Source organism: Canis lupus, chromosome 24 (genome assembly GCF_011100685.1).
Source record: "Canis lupus familiaris isolate Mischka breed German Shepherd chromosome 24, alternate assembly UU_Cfam_GSD_1.0, whole genome shotgun sequence".
Lineage (NCBI taxonomy): Eukaryota > Metazoa > Chordata > Mammalia > Carnivora > Canidae > Canis > Canis lupus.
Window position 1 is genome coordinate 35,304,583 of NC_049245.1, and position 14,198 is coordinate 35,318,780.

The 14,198-nt window shown below is 37.9% G+C and overlaps 1 protein-coding gene across 6 annotated transcripts in view; it reads left to right on the plus strand.

Annotated features, from left to right (window-relative positions):
• The window catches only part of NCOA3 (nuclear receptor coactivator 3), a 145,542-nt gene that overhangs the window by 96,515 nt on the left and 34,829 nt on the right, over positions 1-14,198 (plus strand). For 3 of the 6 annotated variants that reach the window (XM_038572538.1, XM_038572536.1, XM_038572541.1), the window contains 2 exons: positions 7,142-7,208; positions 14,018-14,122. In XM_038572538.1, the coding sequence (XP_038428466.1) occupies positions 14,037-14,122 (86 nt within the window). In that variant the 5' untranslated portion in view covers positions 7,142-7,208; positions 14,018-14,036. The remainder of the gene's footprint in view (positions 1-7,141; positions 7,209-14,017; positions 14,123-14,198) is intronic. The other 3 variants (XM_038572539.1, XM_038572537.1, XM_038572540.1) reach the window with 1 other exon arrangement.

A 14,198-nucleotide genomic window follows, 5' to 3' on the forward strand; every position in this document is an offset into this window, starting at 1 on the left:
TTAGGAGCTACTCTCTTAAAAGCTTAGTTACAGGGATCCCTGGGTGGCTCAGCGGTTTAGGGCCTGCCCTTCGGCCCAGGGCATGCATGATCCTGGAGACCCGGGATCTAATCCTACAGCAGGCTCCCTGCATGGAGCCTGCTTCTCCCTCTGTCTATGTCTCTGCCTCTCTCTCTCTCATGAATAAAAATCTTTTTTTTAAATGCTGTGTTACGTACGTATCACACAGCAGTGTTAGCTTAGTTATCATGTTGTATATTACATCCCTAGTGCGTAGTGATCACTCTTTACATGCTTGCTGGTGGGTTTTGGTTTTAACCAATTTAGGTGTATGCATGGTTTTACAAGAATTGATAATTAAAATTTTGCCTCCAATATTCTTTAACAATAATAAAGTGCCCCCAGTCTTCATTTACAAGACACGTGTAGGCTGGTTTTATGAAATACAGAAAGAAGTTCTTTGAAGTCATGAGTCATGAAACTGACCTTTGAACAGCAGTGAAAAAAACCTGAAGCTATGTTTTATTTAAATTATTTGAGTGATGGTGTTTTTATTCTATTCTCCAGTGTTATATATTCTTTCTTGCTGCAAATTTCTTTTCTGGAACAATCATGATATAGAGGACAGATTTTTAGCTCCAGATAGTATTATTTTGTCCTAGCTATATTTTGAAGAGGATTTAGGGAGGCATTATTTTGTACTAGCTATATTTTGAAGAGGATTTAGGGAGGCATTTGAGGGTATTGTTCAAAGACTGATACTTTTTAGTATTTCTATCAGTGTTACTACCTTCAACAGCTAAAGGATGTTAAGAGTGCTTTCTTATTTTCTTTTTGGGCTTTGATATATATGCTCTCATTCATTATTTGTATTTTGTCATCCTGAAATTGATAATGACATGAAGATTTATTTGAAGAGAGAAATTCTGTTATCAGACATGTAACTTTTAGGAATATGGAAACACTATTTTAAAAGAATGATTCTTTTGAATTAAAGTTATTTAGGCTAGAAATGGAAAATGGAATTATAATCGCTAAAGAGTAATATACTGTGAAGTCAGAAAAAGAAAAAAGGCAGTGGAAACAGCATGCAAGGACTGAGCCACAGACTAACCTGCAGTAAAGATGATGACCCATTCAGGAAGTCTTATGAGTCAGACTTGCCATGTTGTGTCTCTAGCTTTAGAGAACATCTGCTTCAGGGTCTTTGCTTTTTTTTTTTTTTTTTTTTTTTTTAAAGATTTTATTTATTTATTCATGAGAGACACACACAGAGAGAGGCAGAGACACAGGCAGAGGGAGAAGCAGGCTCCATGCAGGGAGCCCCGATGCGGAACTCAGTCTCGGAACTCAGGATCACGCCCTGGGCCAAAGGCAGGTGCTAGACCACTGAGCCACCCAGGGATCCCCTGTCTTCGCTTTTATTGAAGAGTTTCTTATTTTTAAATAATCTCTGCACCCGATGTGGGGCGCAGACTCACAACCCTGACATCACAAGTCGCTCGTTCTCCACCTGAGCCAGCCAGGCACCCCTCTAATGTTTTTGCTTTTAAAGAAGGAAATCTAGTAAGATGGGTTTTACCTTTGATACATCTCTCTCACTCTCTTCCACCTTCAGTATTTTTCTTTGAAAAATGAATTCAAGTTGCTTTATCAACTTTACATTTCCACATTATTAATTTTTATTATGTTAGTGTCACAGGTTAACCCTCTGTAGCTGCTTAAAGTTTTTGATAGAAGTGGACAGGGCTAACTTCAGTACTGTACGGAGAGTGTCTTTTTACTTTAAGTTTTTTACTCTGCAGGTACTCCAGTTTAAGAGTATCAGTGCTACCGTTGACCCACAGTTACTATTCCCTGTAGTGTTCATGGCATGTTTACTGCCACTTCCTATCACAGCTTTCCACGTGGCTAATGTCCACTCTTCTCTGAGGCAGAGAGAAAGAATGGGTTAGGAGAGAATGGGGCACATGGTGTGATCATTACTTCTCTTTACATCTTTATTGCTTATTTATTGAACCTATCAGATTTTATCCTGCTTTATGCACATGCGCCTCTAGCCCTTGTTTATCTTAATCCCGTGCTTTGCCATTTACCTCAAGGGGGCCAAAAAAATGTCATTTTTCCCTTGTTCCTCTTTCTCTGCTGCTTATATTTTCATTATGTGCCAAGGGAAAACCTTAGGTAGAGGTTTGATGTAGATATATTTACATCTATCAAGGAAAAATTATTATTTTTTAAAAGATTTCATTTATTTATTCATAGACACAGAGAGAAAGAGGCAGAGACACAGGCAGAGGGAGAAGCAGGCTCCATGCAGGGAGCCTGATGTGGGACTCGATCCCAGGTCCCCAGGATCACAGCACAGGTTGCAGGCGGCGCCAAACCGCTGAGCCACCGGGGCTGCCCTATCAAGGAAAAATTAAACCACAAATCCAGAAGTAAAGAGAGATCATAAAGAACCACCACTGTATGCTTTTATCTAGTACCTTTGAAGGTATGTGGATATCCTCTTCGGAATCTTCTAAAAAGAAAAAATGCCTACTTATTCTTACGTCTTTTAAGAACATAGGCACCTGTTACAGTTCTCTTTTCATGGTTTTGTTGGCTACTGTCTCACCACACTATTTCAGTGGGAGAATGTTTGAATTCCAGTCAGCTACTTGTAAGTTGAGGATAGCCTCAATAGTCCTGGATAATTTTTTTAAAATTTTTTATTTATTTATGATAGTCACACAGAGAAGAGAGAGAGAGAGGCAGAGACACAGGCAGAGGGAGAAGCAGGCTCCATGTACCGGGAGCCCGATGTGGGATTCGATCCCGGGTCTCCAGGATCGCGCCCTGGGCCAAAGGCAGACGCCAAACCGCTGCGCCACCCAGGGATCCCCGTCCTGTATAATTTTTTTTTTTTTTTGTCTGAAACCTTTTAATTTGTTGCCATATGGGATATTTGTAGCTATTTGTCTTTCAACAGAGAGCAAAATTAAAAAGATTTTATTTTTTAATTATTTATTTATGATAGTCACAGAGAGAGAGAGAGAGGGAGAGAGAGAGGCAGAGACATAGGCAGAGGGAGAAGCAGGCTCCATGCACCGGGAGCCCGATGTGGGATTCGATCCCGGGTCTCCAGGATCGCGCCCTGGGCCAAAGGCAGGTGCCAAACCGCTGCGCCACCAGAGAGCAAAATTAGTGTTGCTGAACATACATCTTTGTTCTTGGTATTGAGGGATCACCATTATTCCCTTTGTCAGCTACTTGCTTTTTTTTTAAAGATTTTATTTATTCATGAGAGAGGGAGGGAGGCAGAGACATAGGCAGAGGGAGAAGCAGACTCCCTGTAAGGAACACCAGATGAGGGACTAGATCCTGGACCCCAGGATCATGCTCTGAGTTGCAGGTAGATGCTCAACCGCTGAACCATCCAGGCGTCCCTGCTCTACAGAGTTTTTAGTATCCTCCCAGCCCCCCTTGCATTGTCTGTGTATTTTAAGGAAGATTGTAGAGTTGGTTAAAAGTACAGCTAAGGGGATGATGGCAAGAAAAGGACAGCTGGAATTGGGAAAGGAACTGGAGAATAGTGGGTAATAGCAGTAGAAAAGAAAGAGGAAGGAGTTTGTAATGAAAGAGTCTCATACAATTTTTAAAAAAAGTTTAAGAAAAATGTTTGTGTTTGTTTATGTATGTATGTGTGTAAGTAAGTAATCTCTACACCCAATGTGGGGCTTGAACTCAACCCTAAGATCAAGAGTTCCACGCTTCTCTGCCAGGCACCCTTTATACGAGTTTTTAAATAATGGTGTAGAGCTTATAGTGTGGAAAGTGGAGACAGAAAAGAGAATGGGAGAAGAGTGCAGTATGTAAAACAGTGTAGTAAAAGTATGAAAAATGTATCAGGATAAAGAAGGGAAAAGTTTCTCTAATTGGGAGAGTTTGAATGGTTTCATCAGAGGTGACAGTTGAACTTAATCTTGAAGGATGAGTAGGAGGATTCTAGATAGAAAAGAGATTAAGGGAGATTTAAAAAGGAATGACCTAAAAAGAAATAATAATAATAATAATAAATAAATAATTCAGTGATCATCCTTTGTCAGAATCTCTTTTAGTGTAGGTCATTTGGGAGACTGCTGGTGGTGGTAGTGACCGTGCTGAGGAAGCATGCCTAATGGTATGATGTTGTTTAGAGTGAAGCCCAAGTGTGGGTCTTTTCTTGTATATGAAGGATTCATTGCATTAAATTGTGGGATCCAGTGTTATGTTTAAAATAACTTAGAAATTACCCAGCTAGTTAGTATGCTTTCAGGAGAGAGTAATTTGATTTAGATGAAATTGGCTTGCTTAACTCCCTCTGCACGGTGTATATTTGTGAACTTCAACTTGGTTGCTTCTGTAGAGGTTGAGAAGTCTCTTGGCAGCAAGCTTCCAGTTGCAGCTAACACCTGCTTTGGCTAATTGGTATGCCCAGTTCTGGTAGCAGAGCCTCTAGGGAGTTTGTGTTTGAATTCAACTTCATCAGGTTTAAACTGGAACGTAAATGTGAAGGGGCTTTGGGGTCAGCCTGTTGATTGAGAATGAAAAGGCAAGAACATACAAAGGGAGCAGAGAATGAAACCTGTGGGTAAAATAGCTGTTAATTTACATTTGGATGCTTTTCAGCTGAATTTATATATAAAAATAAGATGTTTTACTCTATTCTCTGCTAGCCCCTTTTCAAGTTTGCTGGCATTATAAACTAAAGAAGACAGAGGAGAAAAAGGTTTGGGACCTTATAGTTTACCATTTCTGGCATATGTCTGCACCAAGGTAGTTTATGGTAGACACTGTTCATTTGCCTTTTCTCTTTAAAAAACAACTGTAGGCTGGTACGTTTCCTATCAGCTGTGTTCCCATGACACTTGATGCAGTGCCTTCGTTTTCATACTTACCACATTATGTTGTTATAATTGTTTATGCTTTCCTCTTCTGCTAGCCTGAGAGTTGTAGCATGTATAGTGTCATTCATCTCTCTTTCCTGGACCTGAAATGGTTCTGGGCATGCAAATGTTTGAGCTGAAATGGAGTTAAATTGAAAAATGGGTTGTATTAGGTGGTTTATACTTGATCCTACTAAGTAAACATAATAGGTTATCAGCAACAAAACGAGAGGATATTGCCAGTTAGTTTTTATTTGAAACTTTCTCTTTTGTCCTTGTCTCCTTTTAGCTCTTATCCTCTTTGCCAGGGTTGATTTAAAACATAAAAGTAGGAGATAATCACTGGAAGAGGCATCTAGTTGTTGAGGAAGCTTTCAGAGTGGTTCCATGTTTAATACCTTACCTCCTCCCCTCTGTGTCCCACCACCGCTCATGGTCTCTTACACACACACAGGTTATATTTCCTTCAGTTCTTCAGTCTTTTTATCTATGGTGCTGGTTCTCTTGGAGCTGCACCATAGATTGAAATAGAACCTTTATTTATTTGGGATGCCTGGGTGGCTCATTGATTGAGTGGCTGCCCTCAGCTCAGGTGGTGATCCTGGGGTCCTGGGATAGAGTCCTGCATCAGGCTCTCCCTGAAGTGAGCCTGTTTTTCCCTCTGCCTATGTCTCTGCCTCTCTCTCCGTGTCTCTCATGAATAAATAAAATCTTAAAAACAAAAAACAAAAAACAAAAAAAAACCCTTTACTTGTCTCTCTGAAATAGAACCTGTAATTTGGTATTTTAGAAAATAAAATTTTGTAGGATTAAGGCTTTAGACTAGTGGTGACTATATACTAATTGTCTGGAATAAAAGTGTCAATTTGGAACTTGAATTTTGGGTAGTGCTTTTTGTATATGAATGTCTCATAATTTTTCCCATGGGTAATTTTTTTTTCCTAATTGGATTGAGCAGTCTCTGCTTTTACACAGAGCTTCAAGTGGTTTTCAGTAAATCATTTCAAATCCACAGTTGTTTGAAAATTTTCCTCATGTTACTGTGATTCTCCGGAGACACTCAGAAGCACTTCCTAATTAGAATTATTTAAACATACCTAGTATAAGTCTGCCAAACAAGCCTGACGAAGCTAAATTACCAGTGTGATAGTCAAAAGTTTTTGGCCCCAGCATTTAATCTTAGAAAACCCAAGAATAAAAAGACTTGACATGTATTTTTAGGGTGTAGTTCGTACATTTTCTGATCTTAAATTTTCTTCTTGCTGTGTTAGCCACTGACTATTATTCATCTTAAGTGGAAGTAAAGGTCATGGTTAATATTAGACCACCACAGAGGGCAATTTATCTGGTGAATTGTAGAGTAGTGGTTAGTTTTTAGGGGCTTGAAGGGAATAACAGCATTAGTACCTGCTGAGTTTGGTTCCTTGCCTCTGCCCCTGATAGTGCGTATCCCTAAACTCTGAGTGTGCAACTTCTCAGTGTTCTTATTGATGAATTGAGAAATTTTCTGGTTAACTGGTTGGAGGTAGTGTGATTCAACAGTATAAGTGGTTTATTTATTTTAATTTTTTAAAAAAGATTTTATTTATTTATGAGAGACAGAGAGAGGCAGGGACATAGTCAGAGGGAGAAGCAGGTATCCTTGGGGAAGCCTGATGCGGGACTCCATCCTAGGACCCTGGGATCATGACCTGAGCTGAAGGAACCACTGAGCCACCCAGGTGCCTCTAAATGATTTATTTTTGGTGAGGGAGAAAATGTCCAAGGAACATTTGATACATATTTTGTTGGTTTTATGAAACCTGAGTCCCAGTTCTGCCATCTGGTATCTGTCTGATCCAATGGAAGGTTATTTAGCTGTTTCCATATCTGTGAAATGGGAATAATAATAATACATACTTTGGAGAGCTATTATGAGAAATTACATAGAATACAGAATCTGTGATATGCCCAGCACTGTACCAGCACAAAAATTATCCCCTTCCCTTTCTCTTTTTAATTTAGGAAAAGTAAAATAATTTTAGTTGGTCTTTGTGCCATTTGAGATTTACTGGGTAGTGTATCTCCTCCCTATTTGGGATTTTGGCATGGCATGTGCCCCCCGCCTCCCCCCAGGGCATTAGCATTGTTGATTGGTATCTTTTCCTTTTGGACAGGAATACTTCCTGTATCCTTGTCCATCTGGCTAGTTTGTCCTACACAATCAAGATTTTCTCCTATCTTAATTTCAGATAACCAAAACAAAAGCTGGTTGATGCTGTTCAGTCATGTACCAACATTTTCATGACTTTTGAGCTGGCAAGTATAATTCTTCTTTGCTTTTTAGCCTGAATTAGTTTAGGAATAATCATTTTTTAAGTGTTTAACTTGTATTCTGAGCATGTCTAAGCTTAAACATGTACCATAGCTTGTTGTGTATAGAAAGGCCTGTAGGATTTATATAAGGCATTCTAACCAATTGCTGTAAGATTTTTTTTTTTCATTTTAAATCTGATTTTTCCAAATAATGTAGCGGTAGGGAACATTCGATTTTGATGGCATTGAAAGTTATTCTGAACTGCTACTATCTATATTTGAAGTAATTGCATGGAATATCTTGCTTAAATGTAATCGTAGCTTAAAGTGTGCATTGTCATATTAATATATTGAGGTAGATAGCACAAAACTCTTTAGTAGAAACATTTTAGAAAAGGGAAAGAATTGTAAAACAGCTCAAGGATGCTGAGTTCACATGAAAAGACTGACATTTTCATTCTGATTCAATGAAAAGTTCTCCCCTCTAGTTCTGTTTCTTTTCTTTTCTTTTCTTTTCTTTTCTTTTCTTTTCTTTTCTTTTCTTTTCTTTTCTTTTCTTTTCTTTTCTTTTCTTTTCTTTCTTTTCTTTTCTTTCTTTTCTTTTCTTTTTTTTCCTTTCGACTTTATTTCTTTAAAAAAGAGAGAACACGGACTAGGGGGAGGGGCAGAGGGAGAGTGAGAAGCAGACTCCCCACTGAGCAAGGAACCTGATCAGAGCTTGATCCCAGGACCCTGAGATCATGACCTAAAGCTCAAGGCAGATGTTTAACCTACTGAGCCACCCAGGTGCTCCTCTAGTCCTTTTCTATACTGTGGTGTCAGGGGCTTGAGAAAGCTTCTGTGGTTGGATTGTATTCTACCCAGAAGTGTAGTTGAGGTGTATCTCTAGTTTTATAATCACTTGGGGACATCTCTTCATTAGCAACTTTAAAATATATCTATGTAAGTCATTATTGGATTTATTTTTATTTTTTAATTTTTTAATTTATTTATGATAGTCACACACACAGAGAGAGAGAGAGAGAGAGAGAGAGAGAGAGAGAGAGAAGCAGAGACATAGGCAGAGGGAGAAGCAGACTCCATGTACCGGGAGCCCGATGTGGGATTCGATCCCAGGTCTCCAGGATCGCACCCTGGACCAAAGGCAGACGCCAAACCGCTGTGCCACCCAGGGATCCCCATTATTGGATTTATGAGGTGATTTCAAGAGTAGAGATTACTTGCGGGGCAGGTATATATTTTGGTTTTAATTCTCTACCGTGTAGGTAGGTGATCTTTAATTGTAGGGAGTCGGAATTCAGAAAGGGCTCAATATTCACAGATTCTTCTTATAATCAAAGATACTGTGGGATTCTTGTGCTATTTTATGTCCTCTTTGAATATGGATTTTACCAACTTCATATATCCTCTAAACTAGATGAATATAATTTAAGATGTAAATATGTAAGCTGTACAGTTACTCACTTATATTTCTTTAGAATTTTTTGGGGAAAACAATTGATTCATGGGCCTAGTATGTAATCCATTCTCTCCTCCTACCCTAATTATTTACTACTGACTGAAAATGGTCTAGATTTAGGATGTATATGCTAGGCATTTACGTTTCATACCTTAAAGTGAGTAATTTACCGAATTGGATAATATATCCCCTCAGATATTTAAATAGTTTTAGTCCATCTCTACTAGTGAGAAGCAGGCAGCAGACCTGGCAAATAAGACACATGCAATTACAATTTTTATGTTTACAATGAAAATTAATACCAAATAAACAAAAATATATATAAAGTATTTGTCATAGTCATTTGTACTCAGGAATAATTATATTATTGTATATGCTGAAACTATTATTTTTTGGGCAGAAATACTTACAGTTTTTATTTCTCACGTTGAACATTTTATTTATCCTAATAAACTTTAGGAGATGCATTTGCTGTATTTTGATTTTTTTTTTTTGTTGTTGTATGGTATTTCATCATTCACTCTTGGAAATCATGGTCTTTCAGGTGGTGTACAATAAATGTGGCATGATGACAAGGTTTGTTCATATCTGAGTAACAACTAGAGAAGAAATTGGCAAACGTGTTCTTTATTTTTAAAAAGATTTTATTTACTTATTCATGAGAGACAGAGAGAGTCAGAGACGTAGGCAGAGGGAGAAGCAGGCTCCTCCCAGGGAGCCCGATAGCGGGACTCTATCCCTGGACCTGGGATCATGCCCTGAGCCAAAGGCAGATGCTCAATTGCTGAGCTACCCAGGCGTCCCAGCAAACATATTCTATAAAGGAAAAAAAAAGGAAAGAAAGAAATGTAGGAATGATACCTTCATGGTTTTACATTAGAATTTTGTGTTACTACATTTCTGGATAAATTAAACTTTGTTACTAGAGATCAATGAATTCTGTAAAAGAGTAAATTTGGTGGCACATAAACTACACAGTCATATGCACATGATAGCTTGTTGTTATGCCAGATCAAGAGAAAGAGCAATATCTGTATATATGGATACATGTAGACCATTTTCTCTACATGCACATAAAAATTGATTTAACATGAATGACTTGTATGCATTTCTGGTTTAGACTGGTAATTGTGATTATTGATTTCCTCCATACTAAGAGATTGTCATGGTTTTTGATTCTCTACTGATGTAATTTGTGCCTTTAAAAAATATTTTTTATTTATTCATTTGAGACAGAAAGGTAGAGAGAGAGAATGAGTATGAGCAGGGGGAGAGGCAGAGGGAGAAGCAGGCTCTCCACTGAGCCAGGAGCCTGACAGGCTTGATTTCAGGCCTGGGAGATCATGACCTGAGCTGAAGGCAGATGCTTAACCATCAGAGCCACCCCAGCGCCCTCATTTGTGCCTTTAAAACATTTTGGTGACATCCTATATCAAGTGTAGAAGTGGTGCAGCCCCGGTGGCTTAGCGGTTTAGCCCCTCCTGCAGCCCACAGTGTGATCCTGGAGACCGGCATTGGGTCCCATGTCGGGCTCTCTGCATGGAGCCTGCTTCTCCCTCTGCTTGTGTCTCTGCCTCTCTCTCTCTCTCTCTCTCTCTCTCTCTCTCTCTCTCTGTCTCTCATAAATAAAAGTAAAATCTTAAAGTGTAGAAGTGAAAAATTTAAAAAGTTTGAACTGTTATATAGATTAGAATGAAGGGAATTCTAAAGTATGACTTAATAAGTTGAATGTTCTATTCAACATTTATTCAAGACATTTATCGACTAAATATATGCTAGGCACTTTATTTTTTTAAAAGATTTTATTTATTTCTTCATGAGAGACACACAGAGAGGCGGAGACACAGGCAGGGAACCTGATGTGGGACTCGATCCCAGAACCCTGGGATCATGACCTGAGCCAAAGGTAGATAGATGCTTAACCACTGAGCTACCAGGGTGCCCCATGCTAGACACTTGATATTGTACTGGCGATTCAGTTTAATACTTAATAGCAAAGTAAGGTGAAACAATACTGAGAATACAGAATAAATTATGTCTTTCAAATTAAAGAAATGCTGTTTGTTCAGTAAATAGTTTTCCATTCACTTTTGGGGATTCTGCTTATGTTCAATATCAGAGTAAGGGAATAAAATCCGGGATATGGAATAGATATTTTTAAAGTAATGTTATTACTTGGTGATTTGCCACTCAATTTAAAAATGACTTTGTGAGTGAAATATAAAATGAGGTGTATTGAGATGTAGCTAAAATTATTTTTTCTATACTTAGGGACTCACAGTTTTTAAATATGAAAATCGGAAATCAAAACTGAACATACCTTATTATTTAAAAAATATTTTTATTCACAAGAGACAAGAGAGGCAGAGACACAAGCAGAGGGAGAAGCAGCCTCCATGCAGGGAGCCCGATTTGGGACTCGGTCCTGGGACTCCAGGATCACGCCCTGGGCCCGAAGGCAGGCTCTATACCGCTGAGCTACCCAGGGATCCCCTAAAACTGAACATACATGAAAAACTTTATTTGGAAATAATTTTAAACTTAAAGCTGCAAGAAAAAAGAATAATACAGTTTAAAATGTTTTCTACCAGGATTCACCCAGTGTCAGTATTTTGCTGTTTTCCTTTCTCTTTTCTTCCCTTCCCTCTCCTTTGCTTCTCTTTCTGTTCCTTTTGTCAGTCACTTAAAATGTACATAAATCCTCTCTCTCTAGCACTGGAAGATCATTTGCATACATAATGGTCCATTTACTGTAAATATAAGAATAGTGGATAGCCTCTTAAATAAACATGTGCAGAACTCAATTTTAGTAAATTTAACGTTGATAAAATATTCCTGTTGTCCATATTCTAATTTTGTCAGTTGATCCATTAATGTCCTTTATAATATTTCCCCCATTAAGGACAGAACCAATATGGGATCAAATATTACATTTGTCATTTCTCTTTAGCTTTTGTTAAAAGAAAAGATTTTATTTATTATTTATTTATTTGACAGAGAGAGAAACATGCACAAGCATGGGGAGGGGTAGTGGGAGAAGGAGAAGCAGATTCCCCGTTGAGTGTCCAAATGCAGGGATGGATCCCAAGATCCTAGGATCATGACCTGAGTCAGAGGCAGATGCCACCCAGGTGCCCCATCTTTAGCTTTCTTTAATCTGGAATATTTGTAGACCTTGTCTTTTATGACATTGCTATTTTTGAAAAATATAGTATTTCTGACATTGTGGAATGTGGGTATGCTTCAAAATCATAATATTCAAATCATAATATTGAGCCAATATATATGTATACATATATTGTGTGTGTGTGTATATATATATATATATTTAAAGATGTATTTATTTTAGAGAGAGTTAGCACAGTTGGTGAAGGGCAGGAGGAGGAGGAGAGAATCTCAAGCAGACTCCCTGAATGCAGAGCCTGGGTAGGACTCAATCTCACAATTCTGAGATTGTGATCTGAGCTGAAATCAAGGGTCTGCCACTCAACCCCCTGAGCCACCCAGATGCTTCATATTGAGTCACTATTAATCAAAGGTATAAGTTCTTTTCTCCTTTATTTTAACTTGTGAGGGGGAAAATATACCATTCTTGGAAACATCTCATCTTTTCAGCTTTTACATTTTACTACCAAAATTATAGGTAGAATGAATTTTGTTGGTATTTAATTCATACGTACAGCATATATAAAGATGATGTCATAATCTAGAACTCTTGGTTAATGATCATGTGGTTTTGATTTTTTTAAAAGCTATTTTAAGTTTCATTGGCATCTTGTGTGAAAGTTTGCACTTTTGTGTCCTTTCCTGGTAGTATTATGCCACCTAGTGGAAATTTACGTCCTTCACTATTTGTCTAAAAATCTAGATGGATTGCAAGATGCATTTTAACATAACAAGATGCATTTTATATATTTAACTTATTTTAACAAAAAAGTAGTTTGGAAAGTTTGAACTTCTTGAAGGATTTGGAATTCTTTAGAACAATAATTGTCTTCCTAAATAAGAGTTTAGGACAAATAAAATTCTTGGTAAGTGAAGCCTTAGTAAATGTCTTAAACTTATGAGCTACTTGAATGTTAAAACCTGTTTTTATTCCCATAAGAAAGGCCTTACATTTATTTTGTCATTGAAATCTTAACCAAAACATATTTCCATCAGTTAATATTAAAATAATTATTGCTATGTGGATCTTGTCAAAATCCCTCTTCTCCCATGAACTTTTTATTATACATCTACTCTCTAGGCCTAATGTTGAGTTTATGTGTTACTTACACATTCTAGGTTTATTTTGAAGTCACAGAAGAACAACACAGTGGGTAATAAATATTATAAAATGGTTTAGAGGAAAAACAGTGTGCTACCTTGAAAATAGCCTGAAAAAAATTTAGGCTTTTATCATTTGAAGACTCCCAACCAAATGAGAAGATAAGCTCTAATTTGTGCTTTCTTGGGTATAAATAAAAGTTAGGATTTCTTTTAAAAGGTTTTATTTTTAAGTAATATCCACAACCAATGTTGGGGCTCACTTAAACTCACAACACCAAGATCAAGAGTCGCATTCTCTACTGACTGAGCCAGCCAGGTGTCCCAGGATTTCATCACTTGAAGAGTTGGCAGTCTCTTTTTCTTACTTAATTACTTAATTTTTAAGATTTTATTTATTTATTCATGAGAGATACAGAGAGAGGCAGAGACATAGGCAGAGGAGAAAAGCAGGCTCTTTGCGGGGAGCCCGATGTGGGACTTGATCTCAGGACCCCGGGATCATGCCGTGAACCAAAGGCAGACACTTAACCACTGAGCCACCCAGGTGCCCCTCTTTTTCTTGTTATTAAAAATGAAGGAGATGCCTTCCTTATCCTTTGATGTATTCAACATACACATTTTTAGTAGGACTTGAGAAACATTTTAGTCTTAGAGTTGGCCATTCTGCATACTTAAACTGGAATATGAACTCTTGACATTGTCTTCAGAATACTCATTTATAATAAAGAATATTAAGAATTATTTAACCATAAGGATGCCTTGGTGGCTTAGTTGTTAAGTGTTTGACTTCATGTCAGGTCATGATCTCAGGGTCCTGGGATTGAACCCTGTGGGCACCCTGCTCAGTGAGGAGTCTGCTTGTCCCTTTCCCTTTCCCTTTGCACTGCCCCCCCGCCCCTCTGCTCCTGCTGTCTTTCTCAAATAAAGAAAATCTTAAAAAACAAAAAACAAACAAAAAACAGTGAATTATCTAACCATGTAGGGACTATAATTCTGAATTACAAGATTCAGCCATTCAAGCATACAACGCCTCTATAGAGTCATAGATATTTCATAATGTTTTCATCTTATCATTCTTTCTTAGTTGCTGATGTATAGTCACCATGAGTGGATTAGGAGAAAACTCCTTGGATCCACTGGCTCCTGATTCACGAAAACGCAAATTGCCATGTGATACTCCAGGACAAGGGTAGGCAGTGTATTTACTGATGCTTCACCAAAGTTTCTTCCAACTACCATTATTATTTTGGCTTAAAGATAGGATT